This window comes from Phodopus roborovskii, unplaced genomic scaffold (genome assembly GCF_943737965.1).
Source record: "Phodopus roborovskii unplaced genomic scaffold, PHOROB, whole genome shotgun sequence".
Lineage (NCBI taxonomy): Eukaryota > Metazoa > Chordata > Mammalia > Rodentia > Cricetidae > Phodopus > Phodopus roborovskii.
The window spans coordinates 1854660-1881250 of NW_026126639.1; the positions used below are offsets into that span (position 1 = coordinate 1854660).

The 26591-nt window shown below is 45.5% G+C and overlaps 1 protein-coding gene across 1 annotated transcript; it reads right to left on the reverse strand.

Annotated features, from left to right (window-relative positions):
- Positions 1-8618: 8618 nt before the first annotated feature.
- On the reverse strand, positions 8619-26003 carry LOC127213142 (sulfotransferase 1C2). Its single transcript, XM_051173393.1, has 6 exons — positions 25859-26003; positions 23417-23601; positions 19678-19804; positions 13781-13875; positions 13314-13500; positions 8619-8776 (listed from the first exon to the last, which is right to left on the reverse strand). Exons 1-6 carry the CDS (start codon positions 26001-26003, stop codon positions 8643-8645), a joined length of 873 nt encoding a protein of 290 aa, XP_051029350.1. The 3' UTR covers positions 8619-8642.
- Positions 26004-26591: the final 588 nt, after the last annotated feature.

The following is a 26591-nucleotide window of genomic DNA, read 5'->3' on the forward strand; positions in this document are numbered from 1 at the left end:
AAAACACCAGTGCACATTAACACACACACACACACACACACACACACACGTAGCAAAGGACTTCAGTGCCCAAAAGAAGAGAAGGAAGAAGCTTAGAAGGAAGAAACTATAAGAGCTAGAAACTTGAATCTATGCAAAGAACAATAGAAAAAAATAAGTGAAGAGAGAAGAATTTATCCTTAAAACGGTGGCTCTAAAGTAATAACTGTACGTAGTATACTATGACCACAGCATGCAGATAAGGGAATCGACTGACACAGGGATTGGAGGAAGAAGTGGGTGCATATTCCTACAAAAAGGAGTTGCACAATATTATTTAAGGGTGTGTTTAGATTGTGTCTAGATGTGCGTGTTAAACCTCGGGACGGAGTTGTGCAATATTATTTAAGGGTGTGTTTAGATTGTGTCTAGATGTGCGCGTTAAACCTCGGGACGGAGTTGTGCAGTATTATTTAAGGGTGTGTTTAGATTGTGTCTAGATGTGCGTGTTAAACCTCAGGACAGAGTTGTGCAGTATTATTTAAGGGTGTGTTTAGATTGTGTCTAGATGTGCGTGTTAAACCTCGGGACGGAGTTGTGCAGTATTATTTAAGGGTGTGTTTAGATTGTGTCTAGATGTGCATGTTAAACCTGCGGGGCAGCCACCGAAAAGTACTTGCTCTAAAACTGGTTGTGTGTAGAGTCAGAGAAGATAAGAGCACGCTCTGCTGTTCAGCAGATTCCGGTGCATTCCTGGCGCTGGATGGATCACCCGCTCACCGGCTGTAGGGGAACCTGTAAATCCAGCTCAGGAGACCTAACATCCTCTTCTGATCTCTACAGGCACCTACACACACACACACACACACACACACAGAGAGAGAGAGAGAGAGAGAGAGAGAGAGAGAGAGAGAGAGAGAGAGAGAATACCTTTAAAGTATAAAACAAAGGAAATAAATGTGAAGGATGTACCAGGAGAGCCCTTGGTGGGAGGGGCCCACCTTACCTCCTGGGTTGTTGAATCCCAAGCCCTGGCAGGTCCCCAGCAGGGCCCTCTTCACCCTCTACCCTCTACAGGGATGGCAGCACCTGCAGAGACCTAAGCGCCAGACCTGCCCACACTTCCTGCCTCCTCAAAGCAGCGGGCTGCTCTGTATTCAGTGTGTGTGTTTTAAGTGACAAGGGTCAGGAGAGAGGGCTTATCTGTTCAGTTGTCACCATCTTGTTGCAACCTGGTGGGTGCTGGGAGTCACACCTCTCAGCCCGGAGGATCTGTGCCTCTTCCAGGGAATAGCCAGTGGACACGGGCCCCTGTGACTTTGTTCGCCCAGGGTGACTCACCTTTCATATGCGTTCAATGACCGTGTGGCTACTGAACATTGTTGCGTGATAATGCAGGCCATAAAAATAGCCTCCATGTCTCTTAAGTTCTTATAACCCACACAGCTCTATAAAGGAAGTGCATTTCTTCTAGTTTATAGATAAGGAAATTGAGCAATAGACAGCAATAACTACCAAAGGTCGGACACTAGGTGGCAGCTCTAGAACATTCCAGGGCAGCAGATGGGAGCCCAATCAGGCTTCCACAGAGAAGGCCCCTCAGCCACCTGCCAAAGGTCTTAGACAATCGCTCATAATAAATAATTGTGCAAATACATGTGCCAGCCCTGTCCTGGGGTGTCAGGTCTAGAACCTGGGACTCATGTCTCGAGTCTGCATGTTAGGAAGGCAAGGAGATGACCTGTGCACCCTGAAGTACACGCGCCCTTTAGTTGGAGGAGTTGGGGCCTAAAAGCACAACAGTGAAGGCCCCGGGCTCAGAGACCTGCATGCTCTCTCCCTTCAGTAGACACTCTCCCACGACCATCAGCCCAGACACCTGTCCCCCCCCCCCCCCCCGCCCGCCCTGCTCAGGTGTGCGGCTCCCAGTGCAGACTCTTCACATGGGTGTTTCCGAGAGGGACGATCCCTGGAGTCCGCTCTGCAGGGCCCCATAATCTTCCCCTTACACACAAAGCAGGCACTTGAGAGCCAGAGAATGGAGTTCAGCACTGCCCTTGGCGCCCTAGTGTGAGCGTGGGCCGGGCTTCTTGACACCCTGTCCCACAGCTCTTCCTCACATGGGGACCTTTTGTGTCTGCTCACCAGAAGCCCGATGCTCTGACAGGTAGAGAGCAAGTCATCAGAGTCAGGGCAGGGTGTGGCTGAGGGAATGGCACCGCATTGCTGTGCTCTGCCTTCCGTCCTGCCCTGTCCTCATCCCTCCTGTCCCTCAGGAAAGCAACTCAAGGTAATGAAAGGGGCTGGCTTCCCCCAAACCCAGCTGCTCTCCTTACAGGAGATATGGAAACACTCCTTTCCTTTCTTCAAATTGCGGACCTTGCATTTGTTGTAGCCGGGACCTACGTTCAGACAAAGAGCCGCCAAGTGAAACAAACCGGCTAGAGGCAGCAGCTCCTTGAGCCCACCAAGCCCTGTCATTGCACAATGGGACTCACGCCAGCAGAGGCCCACGTAACTCACCCCCCAGTTACCTTCCCACCACCGTTAGCCCTTCACTTGATTGGCACCCTGGAAGGAGTACTGTGACAGGGCTTGTCACCCCGGCCTCGTCACCCTCTGGCCTCAGTTTCCTTTGTGAAACTGTGAAAGGCTCCGGGGGTTCCCACAGGTCTTAGGAATGTCAGGGGACACATCATTTTAACTCAGGGGCTAATGAAGGCTAACAACTCAGGAGCTGGACATGCCAAACAGGATACAATTGACCCTCATTAGGGACAAAGGAAGAAGGAAACAAGTAGCATTAATATTAATAGTATCCATTTGCATAATTGCCTAGTGATTGAAACATTTCTGTCTGCGGTGAATAAACTGTCAGTCCAGCCTGTGCTACCTAGCAAGGTTTAGTTGGCCACTCTCCTCTATTTTAATTAAAATCCCACTGGGCCCAATTACTCAGAATTATACCCTCTCTCCCTGAAGCCTGTCTAGTCATTAGAGGGCATTGTCCCATAGCCTGGCTGAGTCCCCTCGGCTATCAGTGACACAATGTTGATGAAGTCTAAATAATGGAGGCTGTCTAAAGACCACCATTTGCTTTTCTCTATAGGAGCAAATTTTATGTAAATTAATATAAACCACTGAAATAAATTGCAAATTTGAAATGGAACAAAGCCATGGTTTCATTCATACACACACACACACACACACACACACACACACACACATATATATATATATATAGTTCATGGATTGATGCAGGATCGATCCTATTACTATTTATAGCTCAGAATTTCCTCTTTACCCCAGATATAATGCTCAAAACAACCAGATAATTGGTGAGGACTAGTAACCCTCTGGCTATGAGTCACTGACACGGAAAACTTGTGAAGAAATTATTGCAAACAAGCTGAGGGGGAGGGTGCTAAAAACCTCCTGGCATTTATTTGCCCAAATCTGTTTTGCTGTGATTTCAAGATGACAACCCTCATACATTGCAACAGGAATAATCCGGACTGCCTTTCTCTCAATGGAGCACAGCCGTTGCTTCTAATTAGTCTCCTAATTGGCTACTTGTGGGGCTCACTGGATTGATGGCTTATTGGCCACAGCGTCCTGTGGCTTTTCATCCAGAGAAGCCATGGAGCTGCATCCATTGGCCTGCCCTGCTTGCTGAGAAAACCCCTCCTGGGTCTGGACCCGTGCAGAGAGCTGGGTGCATTAATCCTTTGACGGAGACTAAAGTAAAAGTCAACAGTGTGAAAATTATCTAAACACAACATTATTCCCCCTAGATGCTGATTTTGAGTTAGTTGATTTTCATTGGTATTTTATAAATGTGTGAAGGATGTTTCTGATTTGACAGCCTCGTGTAGCACAAGAGGAAATTGCCAGAAAAATACAAGGGTAAAGAGGTTGGAGAGATGACTCAGTCAGGAAAGTGTTTGCCATACAAGCATAGGGGCCTGAGTTCTGATACCCAATGCCCTTAAGAATCCAGGTGCAGAGGTGTGTGCATGTAATCGCCACACTGAGGAGCCTGAGAGGGGAGGGCCCTTGGTCCCTGTGGCTCACCGGTCAGCTAGTCTAGCCTATTTGCTGAGCCACAAATTCAGTAAGAGAATCTCATCTCAAAAAACAAGGAGAAGACCCATTAAAGAAGATACCCAGCATTGACCTCTGGCCACACACACACCTGTATACATACACATGAATATGTATATGCAAAAGAAATTTTAACATGCATATCATGTGAATGTCATGGTGTTTTTCAAGATCTTTGATCCTGGATCTCACTCTAGCCCAGGCTGGCCTTGACCTCGCTCAGAAGGTAAGATTGGCCTTGAACTCAGTACAAAGTCCAGCCTGGCCTCAAACTTGGCAGTCCTGCTTCAGCCTCCCTGAGTGCTGGGATTATAGGCACACAGCATCACATGCCATTCACAGTCTGATCTTCCTTGACTTCCTGTTTGAAGGAGAATAACTTCACTGCACATAGATTATCTCAGGTACTGTGGACAGTAACCGTGTACTGCACACCTCAAAGAAGCCAGAGGAAAGGACTTTGCATATTTTTGCCACTAAGAAGTGAGAAATGTATAGTTTCCCACCGACTCACATAATGTGAAGTATTGCATGGTTCCCCATTCACACTTGCATTTCTTATGGTTGTATATCAGTTAACAAATGAACTCATTTCTAAAGAACTAGCCAATGAACATTGAAAAGCATGCATGCATAGTGTGGCTTGGAAAGTGGAAGAAACATAAAGAACCATATGCGTGCTTCTCTACTCGGTCAGCTCATGCATTCGATGTCGCAGGTCCAGCAAAGTGAAATGGTGAGCAGACAGGGGTGTGTTCATTCACTGCCGAAAGCTGCCTGCACATTTACAGTAGAACTGGGAGGAAACGGCTGGTCCAGTGTGATGGAGCTTAAATCTAGCAATGGAAGGGAATGCACAATGAGGTTTATATGCAAACATGAGGAATTCGGCAGATATGAAAGTAGGGTCCGTGGGGACTGCTGTGTCAGAAGTGAGCTTGTGTAGGAACTCGGGTGACAGCGCATGGTTGTCTCACATCCTCTGGGCTGGGCTGGGCCTGGGGAACACACAACATGAAGGATGGAGGCTCTTAACTAACAAGGGCGAGATGGATATGGAAACTTACGATACAAAGCCAAAGCTGCTAAGGGTAGGAAGTGGCGCTGGAGCGTCCACAGGGCAGATGAAAACGGGGGGGGGGGTGTGGACAGGAAGTTGGAGTGTCGGGTGTGGGAGAGGCTCTGAGAGTGGGTGCCAAACAGAGCCTACCGGGAAAACAGCCAAGGAAGGCACCGAGAGATGCTGCACTCGAGGAACTGCTATCCAAGGACACCTTAGGGTCCGTATCTCTGAGAGTCAGGAATTCCTCATTAACTACACACTGTAGGGCAGGTAAAGAAGAGAAAAGGCCACTACGGGAAGGCAGGACGGGAGGCATTGTGGGTGAAGAGATGTCTACTTCGCTGTCTGATAAATATGAGTGCAAAGGCAAGGCGGGCAGGACTTGACAAGGGAACAGCTGCTGGGTGAAAAGCTGTCAGCAGAGTCTCCCCAGGACTGTGGAACCAACCGGCTTTTAACCCATCTGATTGCCCGCAGGCCTGATGGCTCCAGCCATCAGACAGGACAGCGCCAGGGTCGAGCAGAGTTTACTAGAGTGTATGTGTGCGCGCTCCTCTGCCCTCCAGAAGCCGGGGCACACAGAGGCTGTGGTTACGTTACAGCTAGGGAAAACAGCACCCCAGGAAACTAGCTGCTCATCCAGGAGGGGTCTGGTTGCATCTGAGATCGCAGCAGCACGATTTCTATTCTATTTCAGTTGTGTTTTGTCTCCTCCGGTGCAAACCCCACTGACAACTTATGCCTCATAGTTTTCGTCACTGAGATTTTCAACACCCTGGACGTCGCTTGTCAGTGGTGGCATTCATCTTATCAATACAGAATGTTTTAATAAAATTTCCCAAGTCAGCCATTATGGCCTGGGCCTGTCATTCCAGTGATTGGGGGGAGGAGGAGGAGACAGGATGAATGCTGTGAATCCAAGGCCAGCCTGGGCTATACAATAAGTCCCTGACTGTACATGAGCCCAGCCACTGAAAAAAGATAAAAACTTAAAAACAAAAAAACAACAACAACAACAAAAAAAAACTAATCTATATCACTCCTGGGTTTACAGCTGAAGGACTCTGGGGCAACATACCTTAGAGACACCTGCACATCTGTGCATATTGTCATATTAGTCATTAAAGGTCATAGAGTCAGCCACCATGTCTGCTGAAAAGACGGATAAAGACAATATATATATATATATATATATATATATATATATATATGAGTTGTATTCAATAATAAATTTAAAAAGTATGTGTATAACCATCCTAGGTACATTTTCTGTTGCTATGAGAAAACATAGACCAAAAACAGCTTGGGAAAGAATGCGTTTATCTCAGCTTACAGGTAAGATACCATCACCACAGGCTCCTTGGGCTTCTATCCCAGGAGGGACTCAAGACTGAACCTGAAGGTGAGAACTGTAGCAGAGGTCATGGTGGATGCTGTCTACTGGACTGGTCCCCAGGCTTGCTCAACCACCTTTTGTATACATTCCAGGACCACCTGCCCAGGGGCGGTACCGCCCACAGGGGGCTGGGCCCTCGGACTCAATCAGCAATCAAGACCAGGCCTACAGGCCAATCAGATGGAGGCATTTCCCTCGAGACCAGGCCTACAGGCCAATCAGATGGGGGCATTTCCCTCGAGACTCTCCTTTGCCCTTATGACTCTAGCTTGTGTCAAGCTGACAGAAAACTAAGCAGCAGGGTACACATTGACCGGCTTGCACACACAGGTCACTTTGCTCTCATTTGCACTGGAACCTCCCTGCACCCCACCACACGCACACACACGCGCGCGCGCACACACGCACACACACGCACACACACGCATACACACATGCACACGCACACGCACACACACGCGCACACACTCCCCCACCCCTTCTTGACTCTTCTTTCTGTGTAGAGCACGTTGGTATGTGAAGCATCTCGTCTGATACTTCCTAAAGATTCTCTGTGGAAACCCACTAGAGGGTAGCCATTCTGAAAGCAGAGATTCTTCCTGTTTCGTGCAGCTGGCTGATCACGGACTGAGGGTTCAGGTTCTTGGTTACACCCTTAGGCTATTGAGTGTCAGCAAACTCTTATCGAAATTGAATTGCAGCCTGCCAGAGTCACTTTACAGATCTACAAGAGCAACATGCCACGAGGTATTTGTTTTGGTTGTCTTCATTTCAGAGGTCGTTGTAGTGCTATGACGACAGAAGGAGCCTAATAGGCCTTGGTACTTCCAGTGCTTTCTTCACTTTCAGCCTCATCTGTCTCTCCAGCCTGGCTGAGGCCCTTCTCCTTCCCTGGTCATCAAGGGAAGAAGTGACGTCAGCTCAGTCCTGCACCCTCCCAGCTCCAGTTGCATCAAGATCACCCTGCCCTTCGATAACTTCCTTTACTTGAAGAAGTGGCTAAAGTCAACCTTTAGAAGAGTAGAGTTGCACGAAGTCAAAAGAAATGGACTTTATTTGTAACAAATGCATGCATACAGAAGATTTATGTAAATTGAACTTCTTCCTGAATTATCAGTGCCACACAAAATACCCCAATGGATTTGTCCGTGGACATTTACACAGGCTCATAATACACGAGGGTATAAAGATCAGAGAGTTCAGTTGAACTCAGCAAACTCACCCCCTGCTTTGAGTTCAGCATTAAAGAGCAATAAATGGTATGGTTTTGATTTCCCGGAAAGCCTCTGTAAGAGTCCACAAGAGAAGTAAACTGTGCTAGCAGAGACCTGTGGGAAGGTACCTTACAGTACTCTGCAGTGAAAGACACTGGGTAATAACCTTACAGAGAGCTGTAGAGACTGGAGTATTGCTGGGTATGAGTCTGGAAGAGAGTGTGCATACTTAAAATACTATAAAGGATCATAAACATGGAAATTTTCAAAGAAAATTTCAGTTTCAAAATTGGGAAATGAGGCAATTTCTAATTTAATTGAGGTGATATTAAGAAAATGCAGGCATGCTCAGTCATGTTCACCTGAAGGACTGTTCATTCTTCATGTTCACCCTTGTACTATAGGATCCAACCATTAGGTGTTTCAAGCTTGACAGGGTGGTGTCTGTTGTTGTGATTGGGGAAAGTATTTCTCACAGAAACTTGGAAATGTTGAAACAAAAACGTTGGGATACAGGTCATACGTGTCTCAATAGGCAAAAACTACAATTTTCTCGGGTATGTGACTAACCCTCCCCCACTTCTCCACACCAGCCTAAATTGTGGAGGATCCACAGTAACGAGTTCTTTCTGAACAGGAACTACCCTGGCCTTACTGCGCATGTCGGAAATGGATACAGAGTTCGGCTATTGGAGTTTTTGCCTCCCTTTATTAATAATTCTCTACTGCCACAAAACACAGTGGTAATGGTCTCTCCTGAGTGCCAGTTTTGACACGTTCTTGATGCACGAGTTTCTCATGGAAAGAAATATCTGCTTTCCACAGCCGTGAAGAATATTTACATGTTTTTTAAGTACTGCACTGCAGAAAATGATGGAAACCGACTTCATTTTCCGTCTGCATCCGCATACTCCTTCAGGCATCTGCCCACATCGCTGTGTCTCATTTTCTCTGTGAATAGTTCATCAAAGACACTCTTCTGCTTCGGAGTGAAGTAATTCACCCAGTCGCCTACCACTCCTGGAAACACATGAGATCTATCAGGCAAGAATCAGCCTAAACCACAGCACCCACAGAGGAAATCTGCCGGCTCTGCCATCTCGATAGGGGACTGATTTCCACTTGCTTATTTGGTGTTTCTGGTAACTGCCGTGGTGGTTGTGTATTCATTTCTACAGTTCATAATTATTTATTTAAAGGGAGATCTAAAATACATAAACGTGTTTTTGTTGGCGTACCCAAGAGCATTACAGCTTAAATGTGATAAACTTGTGAGTGAGGGATGTGGGCACAGTGGAAATTCTCCAGTCGCCTCCCCAGGTGCTTGCCCGGCAGAAGCTGAGTCGAGAATCGTCATAGAGATGGGTAGCTCACCTTATTTTCAGACACCGTTTTCTATAAAATTAACAGTGAAGAGCTGGACGCATTACACACCAGTTTTCAATATAAGACGTTTGGTGATAAATGTGCATGGCCTGCCAGCCTCTCTTAATTTGAAAAGTTGTGTTTTTCATCCCCCCCAGAAATGACTTCCTCACTTCTGTTAAGCTAGCTTTGTCAAACTTGGGGCTCAGGCTCCATCCCTGGGGTGTCCATGTCTTATGGGCAATGGCTCATTATTTTGTCTCTATACTTTTTCACTATGATCTTTTGTTTCCTTTCAAGCATGGGACAAGAGCTAGGCATCTCTCATCATGTGTTAAGAAAACACATGGCTGACATGGCTGGATTGTGCTGGACAATGTCATCCACAAAAAAAAAAAAAAAGAAAGAAAGAAATGCATTGTATTCAAGGAATGGCTTCTTTTTCCACATTCTATGTATTCTTTTTATAAATGCTGATATTATATGATTGTTTTTTAGATGGGATTATATTAAGTAGTTCCGGTTGGCTTGCAACACACATATTAAATGGATTAGGCTGGGCTCAAATCTGCCTACCTCAGCCTCTAGAGTGTCAGTATTAAAGATGTGATCCATCATGTCCAGCCCATATGAAAAACTAATATACTGAGATTATACTAAGACATCATGAACCTGAACTCAGAAAACTATGCCCTATGGACTAAAAGTTGCTCACCATTTATATTTTGGGTTTTGTTATTGCTGCTGCTGTTGTTTTAAAGATTTGTTTACTTTATGAGTATACATGTTTTACATCAGTGCGTGTGTCCAGTAGGAGCTAGTCTTCTGTGTTTACAACCAGCACAAGGAAAACGCCCATGTGGACCTCAGGTGCTGTTACTTGTAAGTAGTGATGGTGAGTATCACCTGGTGATGTCTGCCTGGGTTACAAGTACAGTAGGTTAGGGAGGCGGGGGTGGATAACCACGGCGGGGGTGGATAACCACGGCGGGGGTGGATAACCACGGCGGGGGTGGATAACCACGGCGGGACTGTCTCCCGTGTTTATGGGTTGAGGTTGAGAACAGTGATCGCTCTGTTCGCAGGACTCTCGAGGGTGGTGTACTGAAACACATGGCTCCTTTCACACTCGCGACCTTTCCCTTCGCCTCCTCGCTCCTGCCTTGCTCTGAGTCTGTCTGTCTCCTGTTCGTCTCCTCTCCGGAATCCCGCTAACCTTTTCCAGTCCTCTCTCTCTAGCTACCGCGTGGTCTTCCTGCTCTGTTCTCACAGCTCATGCAGACCGGCCTTTGCGTCTCTTAGTCTCGTCCACCCTTCCCATCTTCACTACTGTGGAAACTGCTCAGAGCCCATGAACAATTGACAGGTCCCCATATGTGACCCTGGCTTTCTGCCTAATTCTGGCCCATGTCTTTTCTTGGCTCCCTTAGACTGTGTCATTCTCTTGGGTATTAATATCCCCTGAGAGCCATCGTCTGTCATTTGTGCCACCAGCTCTTGGCTCCCTCTCAGATGACTCTGCCCAATTCTACAACCTGCGGGCGGCTCCCTGACTGACTTCTCCACTAACCCAGGCACACAGGACTCCGGTTGCTGTCCCAGGGTGATCCATCATGTGTCTCACCCAGTTTATCAGCGTCTTCTCGATTCTTCTGCCTCACCCCCACATTCTTCTCACCATGTCTAGACCCTGGCTCTACCACTGTACGGAAACAGTGGGCTGCTTGTGTCGTGGCCAGAAAAAAACAGATTGGGGAGAGGAAAGCAGTGGATAGATACCAGAGGGAAGAGGGAGGAGGACAGGGGAGGAGGAGAGGGGGGAGGGCGGGGCTTCTCATGAAGTGTAAGCTCTCTGACACCAGTCTCCTCTCTCTCTCTTTCTCTCTCTCTCTCTCTCTCTCTCTCTAGCTCTGCTTCACACCTGTCCTGCTGCGGCACAGCATCCCCCTTTGTCTCCCAGGATGGACTGTGTGGCTCAGCTGTGCTGCTGACCCCCGAGCTGCCATTGGCTCTCTCTGGAAAGGGTTCCTCTCCCATCATTTCCAGGGCCATTTCTCAGATTTCCAGCCCCAGACCTACTGTGGCTGGGGAATGCTCCTTAACGCTGTGTGAAGACGAGTCCCCATGTTGGGGATCATCACCATCCTCACTACCTCAGGCCTCTGAGATAGAAAATGTCTGCCTCTTAAGAAATAAGCACAATGTTCAGTAGATACAGGCTGGCGGTTTTACCGCCAGTTAAAGAATAGCTCAGGATAGTCTTCCTGTTGCAGCTTCACAGCCAATTAAAGAATAGCTTGAGCAGAGTACTGTCTTGCTGCCATCCTTTTTGTATCCCTTGTCCTTCGATTCTCCCTAGGTTTCCCGGTTCATCCTTGACTGCCCCAAGAGTCAGGGCATCACCATGGCCAGTTTGATAAAGGGCTGAATGGTCATTAGCTAGGCAGGCAGAGGTTAGGACTTCTGGGGACAGAGAGGACTCGGAGGGGAAGAAAGGCAGAGACGCCAGCCAGATGCAGAGGAAGCAGGATGGGCGGTACAGACTGAAGGCAACTGAGCCATGTAGACGTATGTAGATGAACAGAAATGGGTTAATTTAAGTTAGAAGAACGAGATAGGAACAAGCCTAAACTATAGGCTGAGATTTCATAACTAGTAAGAAGTCTCCGTGTGGTTATTTGGGAGCTTAAGACTCTACACAGTTGCTTGTGCTATTATCATTGTGCAATGGACTTTTGGAGAAGAGATGCTGTGTTTTACTCAATATTTGTGTATTAGTTCCAGAATTAATAGCGTATTAATATTTACTTGAGTTGAATGCCTGGCTCCTTCCTAAGACTTGGTTTTGTGACCCTGTGTAAAGAAGACTGATCTACAACAATAGAAAATCTGCAGAGTTAAATGAATACCTGTTTTACACGAGTTGGCAAATATTTGCCATGTGGGGAGGATTATATTCAGTTGGGTCAAAGAAAGGAAAATACACATTGGCTTTCTAGTAAGAATCGTGCATGCATATACACATACAAAACATTTTACCTTTTTAAGTTGTAAAACCTTTCTCCTATATATGGATGAAAATTTGCATACTTGAACACAGTTTTCAGGGATATAGAGATTGCTCAGACAATAAGAGCGCTGGCTACTCTCACACTGGACCTGGGTTCAGTTCTCAGTACCTACAACCAACTGTTTAACCTCTAAGCGATCCAATGCCCCCTGCTGGCCTCCTTGGGCACCGAATACACATGGTACAGAATACTCTTACACATAAACCTTAAAAAAAAAAAAAAAAAATCCAGCTATTCCCTACTTGCCTCTAACTTGAACCTGGAGAGTTACTGGGGAATTTAATTCAGTTTCTTGCACATAAGCAATGTAAGGTCCGTTATGAAGAAATGGAGAGTACAGAGATGAAAGGGAGCGTTAAATACAACCACCGTCATCCTTCCGTGCACAGAGAAGATTGGTTCCAGGATGCTGTGGAATAACCCTTCTGTACACTGTGACGATGTCTTGCTCTCATTGTCAGCAAAAAGCTGATTGGCCGACAGCGAGGCTGGGATTTGGGGGCAGGTTGAATGCTGGGAAGAAGGGGGAGGAGTCAGAGGAGCTACCAGGCCGATGCTGAGGAAGCAGGAGATGAGCATGCTGTACCAAGAAAAGGCACCGCCCACCACGTGGCAGAGGATAGATTAAAAAATATGGGTTAACCTAAAATGTAAGAGTTAGCTAGTAACAATCCTGAGCTATCAGCTGAGCATTTACAACCAATAAGTAGTCTCTGAGAGGTTAATTAGGAGCCAGCTGCAGGGACACAGAGAAACTCCGCCTACACCAGAAATCTCTGTCACCAACGTTCTGAGATGCACATTGCTTATACTAAAGTGGCATCTATCCTCTACTTATATAAAACCTTATATATAACCTTCAGAATCCTCCCAATTCCCATCAATCATCTCAACATTACTTATTACAATCCCAACGCCACGTATGTAGTGATTACTTGCTACTGTTTAGGAAACCATGTTAACAAAAGCCCGCACGTACTCTGTATGGCGACAATTACTTTCTTCCAAGCGTTTTCAATCTCCGTGGCTGACTTCCAGGTGAAGAAAGGGTCTGTAGAAACCGAGCGCCAAATGCCCTCCCCAGTGGAAGCCCCAGATGCAGCCACCGCTTCCTCCCTTACCTTTTCGGAACACCAGGTTCCTGTCGGACGTGAGGGCACAGATGGTGTGATTGGGGTCGCAGTTCTCCTTAACTGCGTTAGTTTTCATTTCGCTGAACGATGTATTCCGAGCGATCTTACTCATCTCACTGTCGTTCACATTGATGCCAAGGAAAGCAGTGATTTTCTTTAGGCTCTTCACAAAATCCTGAGCAGTAAGGAAAGGAAAGGAAGAATGTGGAATTCACTCCTTCAAAGCTGAAAGCCAGACTCATCCATTGTTACTTTGTTTTCAGCAAGGTTTCTCTATGTCATCCCGGCTGTCCTGGAACTCGCTGTGTAGACGAGGCTGGCCTCACACTCACAGAGATCCACCTGCCTCTGTCTCTGGGGGCTGGCATTAAAGCCGTGTCCCACCACACTTCAGTTCTCACACCCTGACTTTTAACCTGGTTTGGTTTCAGCAGAGGCTGGCGGAGAAGACTTACTTTCTTCATTTCTTCATAGAACAGGAAGAGGACGTTCTTATCATTTTTGTGCTCGTCCCAGCTCAGAACATGGTCAAACCAGGAACCGTACACAACTGGAAGAGACACATTACGGGTGTTACTGCTTACAGTGGAGGCTTCACCCCACCTCTGGCTTCTCCCCACCTCAGCAAAGCGGTCAACCAGAGCAAAGCTCACCAGCTTGTAGTGAGACCTCCCAGAAGAGCTCATCTTACTGTCATTTCACATGCCTGTGTGCTGTCATGAGACGCTGGTGGCCACAACTTTTCACAATAGCCTGCGTGTTTTATTTTCTTATTTCTAGTAAATATTTTTTATCGCCATGAAAAGTAGCCACGAAATCAGACCATCAAACCATATGTTTTTTCTTTCAATATTTCTATTCTGGACTTTTGAATCTTTCTAAGGAAACATTAAGGATGGTCATTTTCTTTCTTTAAAGTGACATTCATAATTCCAGGTTTTATTACAAAAGTTCTTAAACTTTTTTTCCTTGAGCCATGCTGTCACTATATAGCCCGGGGTAGTTCTGAGACTCATAGTAATTCTCCTGCCTCAGCCTCTCAAGTGCTGAGATTATAACCAGGAGCTATCATGCCCAGTTTTTAAACTTCATTTTCTTAATGTTGTCTAAAATTTATTGCCTAAAACTTTTAGGCAACTAAATTAAAATTAAAATCATAATGAAATTTAAAAGTACTCCGTTCGACTTAGTTTAAAACTGAACAGTTCAGCCTTGGGAATTCATCTGCATTTACTATTATCTCTTTATTGTGTTGTCAAATAATAGCCTTGAAAGCTCTCAGGGCTCAGAAGTAAAACATTGTTGGGTGTGACCTTTCTAGCAGCGATGACTAGGAACGGAAGCTCTCTCCTCTCTCAGGACATCAGCTGGCTGGAGCCACGGCACACAAAGCAGAGTAAGTTTAAAAGCCCCTTCCGGGTCATCATCGCCCCGGACTCCTCCAGCTTGTGCCTTCAGTACCAAAGGTGCTGGGGTGGGAAACCCCTGCCGTCTGATCTCTCTTCACTCAGCAAACAAGGGTGAAGGAAGCCCCGAGTGCCAGACAGTCACTGCATGCCATGCTTACAACACTAAGGCTTGGAATGAATTATATATATAATATAATATAATTGCAATATAATTAACTCAAAAACTAACTGCAAATGATAATCCTGTACGCATCATTTATTTCTCTTTACAAATTCATTCTCATAATAGTGAGTTTCACTGTGACATTTTCATACATGTATAGTATTATTATTTGCTATCACACACACTGAAATCTAGATTCCACATGTGAGAGAAAGCTCGTGGTGTTTGTCCTTCCGAGTCTGACTTATTTTGTTTGCTGCCTGTTTTTAGAGCAGGAAGTTGTTGTTAACGGCGTTGGCCTTCTACCCCAGACACCACCTGATTGGTGGTAAACTCCTAAGAGTTGCCTTTCTTTTCCTTGTCGGTGCTTCCGGTCTTTTGGGGTCTTATCCAATATCTTATCTCAGAATTGCCCGAGTGACCACAGGAGCAGGAGAGGGCTGCTTTTCTAAGGGTGGCTGCCCCTTTCCCAGACTCTAATACCTGCAGAAGGGAGACTGATTTCTCTCTCACATGACCTTAGGGAACAAAGGGTAATCTTAAACACCAGCAGGGTCTCAGCCTAAGGTCAGTCTGCACCGGCTACCTCCTCCCCACAGCCTAGGCACAGCTGTGGGTGCTCCAGGGGCCTCGGGGCAGTCAGAGGAGCCTGTGGCTGCAGACTCAGAGTCATGGCCACTGGTTAAATGTCATCAACCTCACCCTTGCAGATGAACTGCAAGGCGTGGTGGAGAATGGATGTTAGAGCTGTGTGAAAAGAAGCTGTTTTATTCATCACAGATAAATTTATGTTCTACTCTTTTCCAGGCGGACGGAGGCCAGCTGAATGAAAGACTAGGGTACCGTGTGTGCCTTCCTCCTGGCCAGCACCTGGAGGTGCATCACTACCGTGTGCAGAGAGTCCTCAAACTGCTTAGAATTCTCCAGTGACAAATGGAGTTAATTTTTAAATCACAAGCCTCATTTTCCAAGTTGCTAACAGAGCTTCATTGTAAAGAAAATTTAGCGTCTAAAGTCAAGACAGATCCTCCTTTAAGGGTACTGTTTCCTGCACCTGCCTCCTGTTTTACAGTCACCCAGACTTTTCTCCGCACGCCTGGCTTTGGTTTGTGCCTGAATTGTCATCTCCTACCATCCGAGACTCCTCTACCCCGGAATGCCCATGGCAGAACAGGCTCGTGTTCACCCAATCCATATGTCTGACAAGTCAGAAGCTTTGTTTGCTAGAAACTTCCAGAGCTCCGCCCTCTTCCTACAAAAGGCAGGCTTCTTGGAGTCGTTGTGTCCTTAGAATAATTCCACCTTTCCCTCCCGAGCTCAGGTTTCACTCAACCTGGGCTCTCTGCCGATGTCACTGAGGACACTGACCGTCTGTCACAACCATCTGTGTCACCCCTGTCTTGCCGGCAGCTGTAATGGCTTTACCCAACAGCTCCTACAGTTCTCTACCCTCCCTTTCTGCCTTTGATTTCCCCTCCTCATTGCCTCGCTCCCGTCTCCTTGGCAATGCCCCCCCCCCACTACCTTAATGCTTATTTCAATAAACTAAAGAAGAAAACGCCACTGGCTTCTTCATCTTCCCTCTCTCCAGTTGCTGCTACAGGGCTTCATGAAGACTGACGCGCTACCTACTGCGCTAACGAGGCACCTGCTGGAGGGCTTTATACAATCTGTATTTAGACTCTGGACGTGTGCTTCCAACCTGTGACTCCAAGGCTCCCCACCCGCCTACACGCATTACCTTCCTGCCCTGTTCTCTGCACCAGCTGTTTCTGCCTTCTGCCCAACACCAAAATTATTATGCATGTCCTAGGTTCCAGTTTCTAGAAATCACTCTGAAAAATATAGCCATTGTGTTATAAAGCAATACTTTCTACAATGGAGGACCTTGGAAATGCACAACCCTAAGACAAGGTTTGAGAGGCAGCTAGAAATGGAAAACTGCGCGCAATGTTAAGGTATTAATTTCACTGAGCTATTAATGTGGCCCTGAAATCATCAGAACATAATATAGTTATTGTTTAATTTAACAAGCTACTACCCAGAAGGTAAATTAGATGATTCTATAAATGACTACCTGCATCTCTCTACTCTATTGTCTTTTTATGTAACTAGGAGCTGAGTACACACATGAAGGGCAGCCCAGAATATCCTGGCACCTTCCTTATGAAATAACATCCTTGGATATGCATATCTGCCTCATGTGAAACTGCTTGAGAGTGTCCTGTGTCTAGTAGAGTAGCTAAGTGGACTTCCACAGTGGGTTGCAGCCTGTAGCCTAAGTAGAAACAGAACAGTCCTGTAAGCTGCGCCTTTTTGTCGGTCTTGCTTTGTATGTGAAGGATGCATCTCTACGTAGCTTTGGAACTTGTCCAAAGCCACAAGAACTGATGCCGTGCTTTCCACGCAAAGCAAGTAGCACTCACTCTTCAGAGTCCGTCAATCACCCCTCCAAGGTCACAGGGGCAGCACGTCCACTGCACTCGTGCACGCGCATTACAGCACAAGCAGTTCTTTTTGCTCTCGCTGCTGTTGCTCGGTGATGTTGATTTTTCCCCCTGAGATGGTGTCGCATAGCCTATGCCATCTTTGAACTTGCTCTGTAGCCCGGGATCATCTTAAACACCTAATCTTCCTGCATCAACCCCTCAAGTGCTGGATTGCATGTCCATCCTCTGTCTTACAAATGGGAACAGTAAAGTCGTGGCTCACATCCAGATAAGCTTTTCTGAATCTTTGGAGACAGGGTTTGCACAGGATTGAGTACCCAGATGTGGGATATTTATAGGTAAGATCCCATTACAACTAGAGATCTATTCATTCGCCCAGGAAGGTGTAAGAGAAATGCCTGGAAGGGAACGTTTTCCCAAGCACCTGTGCCCTCCTCCAAGGCCATACTGCTTCCCCAGCACCAGCTAGCCTTGCTCCATTCTGACCTGCACTTTCTTTTATGACTGTGTCCAAAGAAAGCTAAGGTGTAGAAGAGGAGCAGGGTTACATGGGTGCAGCCCCGCCCTCCCCAGCCCACCTGGTGTGTCCCCTTCTGGGTACAGGTTCATAATAAGGGCTGGAGCAGGCTGGAAAACAGGAAGCAGAGAGGAGGGGGGGGGGCTATGATGTGCAAAATGGGGACAAAAAAAATTAGCATTTCCTGTCTTGAGGAAAAGCAGACTGTCTGTCCTGGGGAAAGAATTGTGTGTTTAGACTCTGCTTATTCCAAAGATGGACTTGAGGCAGAGAGAGGCATGCTAACTAACCATCCTTAAATATCTGGAGGACAATCATAATCACATGACTTTTTAGACTGTACATACTGTGACACCAGGGTAAGGAGAGAGACTTTGGAATAAACATTAAATCTCGCCTCTTGTTTGTTATGTATCTGTGTGTGAGTTCCTTAGCCTCCCAAGTTTGTCACTCCTTGGAGTTGGAAAATGATGATAATAGCATCTGCCACACCAGGTTCTGGTGATGGTGAAATAAGATGATATTTACCTAGCGCGTAGCTGGGCATCTCAGTCACATGGGAAGTGCACAGTGACCCAACCACATTATCTACTGGTACAAAACTCTCAAACACCAAAACTTCTAAAACTCAAAAAGGTGATGCGTAAATAAATTCCTTAACCTGGGTTGAGTAACCCAGGATGGGGTAGGGGTGGGGAATTAGCAGAAAGTCAGATAGTCCAGGTTTTTAGACTGCCAATTCCTTGCAGTTTATTCTTTAAGTAAAAGCTGTTCATTAAATGTGTAACTAGACAAGGCTTGCAGGAACCCCACCCAAAAAAGAGATTGAGTCCTCCAAGCCTTCATCATTTTGAACGCATGTCTCCTAGTATCTTGCCATACTATCTTTATTTAACATTTAAGAATGAAGACTTTTTAAGTCGCCCCCACACCTCTGAGCTGGAGGGAGAGAGATGAACTAAATGGTGGTGGTGCAGGGTGGCAGAACCTGGGAGGCTTTGCCAATTCATGGGAGCAGTTTGCTCAGGATTTGTATATTGGTTTCCTTGGGAGAATGTGTGTGTGCAGATGTATTTCCTTTGCCCATGATGTCTTCTAGGCTACCTAATTATCCTCTACTTAGTGCATGATGACTAGTGGTACGTGGGAAACAGTTACGTTCTTAGAAAGATTTAATCTCTATTTTGAAGATATTATAACTCACTTGGTAAACATGCTCCTCCCCAGAGGCATAACAGTGACTGTGAGGTAATTAAGGATTTGCTTAGAAGAAACAAGGACCCTGCAGAAGCAGGCAGTCACGATCCACCAAAGGTTTGGAACTCGCTTTCATTTTGAGTGAGAAAGATGAATGTATATGATGATTTTCAAAAGATGATTGTCTGGGTTGGCAGATGGTTCCGTTGATATAAACACTTGCAGCACAAATACCAGGATCCGAGTTCAAATCCCAGCATCCAGGTTACAAGACAGCTGAGCGTGTGCAAGTGCATGTTCTTAACCTCAGCACAGCTGGGGATGGAGACAGACTGGAAGATACCTACCATCCCCTACCTGCCAGCCGGGCTCCAAGTTCAGTGAAAGAGCCTGCCTCAAGGAGGCCAGGTGGGGACTGAGAGAGCAGGACACTCGGCATTCTCTTCAGAACTCTGCACACCAGTGAGCTTTTGTACACACTCACACATGTTCTCGAATTCTCATAGATACATGCACACACAGGCACACTCACACACACACACACGCACATGCATGAACACACACAAGTAAATAAACACAATTTAAAAAACTTTGAAATGGTGAGTGTTATAGCTACCGTCTCCTTTGAGGAACAGCTCTAAAAACGCAGCCCACGTGTCAGGGGACGGGAGGTTGGGGTTATCTCTGTAGTAGTGGAACAGGGACACGGCTGTATCCTTCGGATCTCTGACAATGTAGACAATCTGTTGAAATGTGCAAACAATGTGTTGTAGGATGAAAATAACCACAAAACAAAGTGTTTCCCAAAAGAAAGCTGTGGGTAAAACTCACTATATAAATCCTGTCTTCTTCTTATTTTTTTTTTTAATAGCTGTAGCTGATGACGAAACAGTGTTAGGTCTCTGTCTCTGGATCTAGTGTGCACAGTAAGAGTCACCCATGACGAATGTGACAAGTAGACTTAGACTCCAGAGGTCACAGAGGTGGCTGGGCTTTCTGGGTTTCTAAGGAGTCCCCAGCAGACATGCTGCTCTCAGCCCAGTGGGCAGCTTTCTGAATCAGTATGCTAAGCGTGGGCCTGTCTGCTAGGGCCAGGCATGGGAGAACCCCTATTTGTTGTCAGGCAAAATTACTTTTTGCTTATCTGTATGTTAGAAAACATTTGCATGCAGCAAGGTTTTACACAGACTTTTTTTTTTAAATAGGAAGAACTATCGTTAGACTTCCTTCTTGACAATTTACTTCCTCGAGCAGCAGAACGCCTGAGATCCCCTTCCGATGTCTAGGAAAACTGCAGCTACAGTTCACTCCAGAAGCACACAATCAGTGTGTGCCATATACCAGGTGACGTGCAGTGATCCAGTTCCGGTGAGAGCAACAGTGAGCAAGCTGGAAACGTCACAGCCCTCTTTGAGCGTATAATCAGCAGAGGGAAGAGACAATTAAATGTGCTCTGGACAGTGGAGCAGGGTAGGAGTTCTAAGACAGGGTTACAGAGGAACAGGGGGAACCCCCCCCAAGAAAGCAATGGAAGCTGGGTAACGGGGCATGTCCGATTGTAGTCGACATCACGCAAGTTAAGAACGATATGTTCTTTCGTTCTGAATTGACAACTGGAACAGACACAATTTACTTAGATAAGACAGAACTTGCTGAGTCACTGGCCACACATTGCTATCTTTTAGTAGCGTGTTCATAGTCCAGATGTTGTGTGGTCCATATGAATGGTGCCTGGTTCCTCATTAATTGGGAGGTGTATAAAGGTCAATGTGTTCCGGAATGAAGAACCACCTTTACCCAGCCACACCCACATTCTTCTCTAGCTTACATAACACCAAGCAACCTCACAGGCCTTGGGCCCTCTCTTACAGTGCCAGGCTCTCAGAACAGAACCACAGAGACCCAAAAGCCTGGTAAGCTCACTTCTAAAACTCCATAGCATGGACAAGATGAGATAAAGTAGCAAAGCCATGGGCCTCCACTGATCCGTGGGAAGTAGTTGTTTGGGTAGAAAAGGCCCAATGTTACATGTCTGTGTTATCTACACAGGAACGTAATAAAATCCATGGTCGTGCGTATTAGAGTCAACCAAGAGCCCTGCAGAATCACTGGAGGAAGTTAGGGACCATAAAGGAAGGGCAGAGTGGTTCTCTGGAAGAGGCAGGGAAAGGGACATTAACTAAAGTATCATGAGGGGCTAGAGAGATGGCTTAGTGGTTAAGAGCCCTTGCTTGTTCGTCCAGATGACCCGAGTTCAGCACCCAGCACCCACATTGGTCAGCTCACAACCATTTGTCATCCTAGATCCAGAGGGATCCAATGTCATAAGTACCCATGGACCTCTGTACCTCTGTACTCACACGAACACACACACACACACACACACACACACACACACACAAATAATAAAAATAAAATCATTGTAAAGCATTGTAAAGGCAGATCAAGAGAAAAATAAAACAACTGTCTGTACCTCCCCGATGCCCCCTTCCACCCTCCCACCACACACGCCAGCTTTACGCACGGTGCACAGACGTAAATGCAAGCAGCAGATACCTATACACATAAAATAAAATAAAGACAACAGAAGCGGAGTGAAAGTGAAATGTTTTAGGGGACATTTGGGGGGAGGAGCCAGTCCTGCATGGGCAGGGGAAGCTTAGCTGACTCTTGGGCCTTCAGGACTAACCTACAAGCCCATCCATGGAGGGCCCATATGCAGGTATGTGCAGCACTACCTCTGAGCTGATAAGAACAAGACGTTCAGCTTGTGCGTGCGTCGATGGACAGCCAGGGGGCCTGCGGTTGACTTTGATAAGAGAGTATTGCTGAGTCACTTAATATTATACTATCTTCTGGAGACCAGAGGGGAGGAAGGAACTTGGTTCCCATTAGTGCCATTTAGGAAGGGTTGCGCCTTAAGGCTGAACCATCGGTGTGGAGGTTGAGAAGCACCTGTCTGAGTTTCTGGTTCTTAAGTGGGCTGTGACCCGCATCTGTCATGTGTGTGTGACAGACACACAACCTCCTGGCTGGTGGTGATTGCTTTAAGAATGACATTAGTTACAGGATTTAATTCCCCCTTTCCCGCTCCCTCGCTCTCTCTGTGGGTGTGTCTGTGTGTCTGTGTGTCCCCCATCTTCCTCCCTTCTCCAGCGCTGCTTCCATGCTCCCCCCCTCCCTCTCTGGGTTTTGCATTTCACCTGGGCCTGGAAGAGGAGAGGCTCTGACTGCCTTTCTCTGTTTGCCTCCCTCCCCTCCCCCTCTGTCTCAGCCTGTTAGAAAGAAAGAGGGTTCATTGAGTTTTGAAAATGTAATTGAGTTAAGCTTCCCTGTTCTGACAGACAGACAGAGCAAAGCTCTGACATTCTGACCCTGACTGGTTGTTTGCCTTTGTTTGTGTAGGAGTGGGAACGCACAGAGCTGTGGTCACAAAATGATGGTCCTTGGAGACCCTCATATGCCACGGGAGCCTTGTTTTTGTTTGTGTGGTTTAAACAATGACTGGAGTGGTTGGAGGAGGCTCATTTCTGGGAACTCTGTATGGGTCTTGTCTCCTGGTCTCTGATTTCCAAATATTATTACTCTGTACTTTATTTCTGATCTACCTGTTCCTGATTCACACATTTGTTAAAAGATTAAACTGAATGCCAATCCCGTACACTAGAAATTCACTTTACTTGCTGAGCTATTTGCAACTAGTGGATTTTTGTTTGTTTGTTTTTGTTTGTGTTTTGTTTTGTTTTCTGTGTAGATGTGTTTTAGCCAAACTGAAAATATTTGTTATATGTAACCTACAAGCATGGTGTCTTCCTCACTTTATCATACAAAACCCCCATGAAAATATAAATGGGAAAAAGAAAATCGTGAAGATGGAAAATGTTCTTTTAAATTACAATTGGCTTTTAAAATAATAACCTATGAGTTAATAATAATGTCTCGAGGAAACAGACCTTTAGCATTTCTTGTTCTAATAATTTTTCTTAGAAAAATAAAAGAATTAAATATAAGTGGGACTTGCTTTGCTGTCATCAAATCCCATGACAGGGCCAAACTCCAAGAACCCGAAGGCTGGAGGGATTGCTCAGTGGCCAGAGCCCTGGCAGGGGATCTGGGTTCAGTTCCCAGCACCCACATGTGGCTCACAAAAGTCTGTAACTCCAGCTCTAGGAGATCTGATGCCTTCTTTGGGACTCCCCCCCCCCACTGCAAGTACACACACACACACACACACACACACACACACACACCCCTGAAGGCACTCATACATACACATAAAATAAAAAGAAAATGAATCTCTTGGGGGGGGGGAGAATTCACCATTCCCAAGGCTGTAGGCTGAGAGTGGGACTTACCTTACATTTCTTCTGTTTAACAGTCACAGGGGTCATTTCATAGCTCAGATGCGTTGGGATAACCCTTCTCGAAGGGACCGCTTTTAGCTCTTCCAGCTTAGAAACGTCTCCCCATTCAATAGGATTTGTGAGAGTGATCCCAGCATTGGGAATGTTCTCAATGACTTCTGCCACCCAGTGGGTTCCTTCAAGTAAGCAGAGAATGAAATGCAGCTGTGATTAAATGGCTCGGCTGAGGAAACAGATGCAGAGCACGAGCATGTGGAGAGAACAAGGCGAGCATGACTGTATTCAGTGGTCGAGACTACGATGCCCCTGCAACCTGATGAGGCGCTCACTCGTCTTGAGTAGAACCCTGCTACAAGAGTGAACTGGGTGCTTGCTTGCTGACTCCTTGGTATAAAATAATTAATTACTCATTTCTAGGCCCTTCAAATGGCCAACTCACAGGCATGTTCTTTCATGTAATTCCCATAGCCCCGTGAAGCCAAGAGCCTTCTTTTATAGACTATCTTCTACCTTCCCAACAACCCCCTCACAGACACACATAGTCTCCCTTTTCTGTGTCCCCACGGTATCCAGCTCCTTCCTCTGTTACCACGGTGTATGTGAATGTTCACCTCCCCATTTACCCCTTCAAGATAGACACAGATCTCCCTGTGTGCATACAATAGTATTTAGTCAAACCAAGGATTAAATCATAAATGTTTGTTACACTCGGGAGCTAACAGGTTGCTCCCCTAGAATCTGGAAAGAACACATGAGTTCTGTTTTGCTTTTGTTTTGAGGAAATGATGATGATGGTGATGGTATTGTTTTAAATGATGTGGGGGAGTCAATGTCACAGAATGCACATGAAGGTCCGAGGACAACCTTGTAGAGTTGGTTCTGTCTTCCTCCTTTATCTGTTCCCTGGATCAAATTCAGATTGCCAGGGTTGCCAGGGTTTTACCACAGAGCAATTTTGTTGACCTTTGTTTTTGTGTTTGTTTGTGATGCAGGGAATTGAACTCGATGCTTCATTCATGCTAACAAGTGCTCTTCCACAGAACTTCCCACACCCACATGCCCAGGCAAGAATACTACTCTACGCTTCGGTGAAGCAAATGATGGCCATGTTTCAATTTTGCAGCAGAAAAATGAAAGCTTGCAGGAGGGAGTGGGGGCTTTCTTCTAGTCGGATGACTACATCCCTAAAGAGATTAAATCAGTGCCAATGTCCACCATTTCATTGTGATTTCAATGAGGTGCAATAGCCACAACTTTATGGCTGAGTAAATATTCAAGAGTCTAAATAGCATTCTGATTTGCTTAATAGTTTTATTTTAAATGTACTTTAGAAAAGTTTTTTTTGTTTTTATTTGTTTCATTTGTTTTTTAGATGTATTTATTTTACAAGTGGGTGCTTTACCTTAGGTATTATGTGTGTGTATCATGTGAGTTCCTGGTGTCTGCAGAGGTCAGAAGAGGCCATCAGAATCCCCTGAACTGGAGTTAAGAGGTGTGTGTGTGTGCGCGTGCGCATGTGTGCATGTTCAGAAAACCTCTGATCCATGTGCACTTTGCCGTTCCCCACAGTGAGGACCTCCTGGTTTAACCGATGACTATGGTGCACAACCCACTGAAAGGCAGCTTGGCTGTTGAACTGGTAGCTACCAACTTTCTCCATGTGTCCCCTATTCTGGACAACTGGGCATCATATAACAAAACTAAATTAGCATAGACCCAATTCCAGTGGTGGAGAGACAGGCTTTACTTACAGTAGCTGATGCCCATGTGCATACAACTACTCAGGGATCAACTCTGAAGTAAAGTTTTTAGCAAGGAAAGTATGGTTCTTCTAGGTCAGATGAGAAAGTTGCAGACCACTGAGCATGAACTGAACAAAAGCTGTTTAGTCATCACAAAGACTGGCAAGAGACACAATGGGAATTTGTATAAGCTATTTTTCTTATTACGTAAGATTATCAACACTTAAGTATCTTCATAAACTGAATAAAAAGGAAAGCTCTGCAGAGCTTTAATTATTTCATCTGAATCTTTTTAAAGTAAAAAAATTTAAGTTCTTAAAAAACGTGTTTCCCCTTTGGAATAAATCTCTGATGAATAAGGTGCTATAGAAACTATTGTTTTGCTTGTTTAGTTGCAATAAGGCACTATAGAAACTATTGTTTTGCTTGTTTAGTTGCAATAAAGCACTATAGAAACTATTGTTTTACTTGTTTAGTTGCAATAAAGCACTATAGAAACTATTGTTTTACTTGTTTAGTTGCAATAAGGCACTATAGAAACTATTGTTTTACTTGTTTAGTTGCATTAAGGTGCTAAAGAAACTATTGTTTTGCTTGTTTAGTTGTAATAAGGTGCTATAGGAACTATTGTTTTGCTTGTTTAGTTGTGCATCTGCATCTTACAGTAAGTACGCTTTAGGAAAAAACTCACCTGATTTGGGGTAGGAAACCAGAAATATGTCATCGTCTCTCGCATCAAAAGAATCCAAGGAGCCGAGGAGTTCTTCCGAAGACATGGCAGAGAAGAGGATGCCTTTGTACCTGTGGAGGAGGCTTGGCTGACTCTGGGATGACATCCTCTCCTGATCTATTAGAAGCTGTGTATTCAAGTCACAGACAATTCTGGCCTTCGGTCACAACCCGAGCAGAGTTGTAGAGTAGTCTTGGTATCTCTAAGCTGACATTCCATGTGTCTATATATACCTTTTGCAATTCTTCTCAAGAATAATTTTTAAACCATAAGTGAACCAATGCCTATTATAAAAATGGTGTTATCTGAATTTTTCTGATAACATGGGTTACAAAACGATTTCTTCCACCCAGTTCAGGTTCATTTTCATAAAACACTATCACCATGTTAAGATAATATCACTAATCAAATCCTTTGGCCTAAATAGGTAAAATCTTTTCATCACTATAATGAATTATATCACTGAAGGAATACTTAGGAAAATTAGATTTCCTACTTATTAACAAGGTATAGGAAGTAGCCAGTATTTACAGTTTGTGGGAAAGGGGACAGATACATGGAAAATCAGAATGTTTCCAGGAATTGTCAGATGCTCTTGCGACAATCTTTATGAGCTACGATCTAGAAGAGATTCAATGTCAGAATACTCATGACAAGAAGAGATTCCCATAAGGACATTTACAAACAAGAACCA

Bases quoted from the DNA above. Each gene is read 5' to 3' on its own strand.
- LOC127213142 (XM_051173393.1), bottom strand. From the start codon at position 26,003: ATGTCATCCCAGAGTCAGCCAAGCCTCCTCCACAGGTACAAAGGCATC. The intron at 23,602-25,858 runs GTGAGTTTTTTC...GCTTACTTGAAG, and splicing joins GGTTTCCTACCCCAAATCAG to GAACCCACTGGGTGGCAGAA. The intron at 8,777-13,313 runs GTAAGGGAGGAA...ATGTGTTTCCAG, and splicing joins GAACCTGGTGTTCCGAAAAG to GAGTGGTAGGCGACTGGGTG.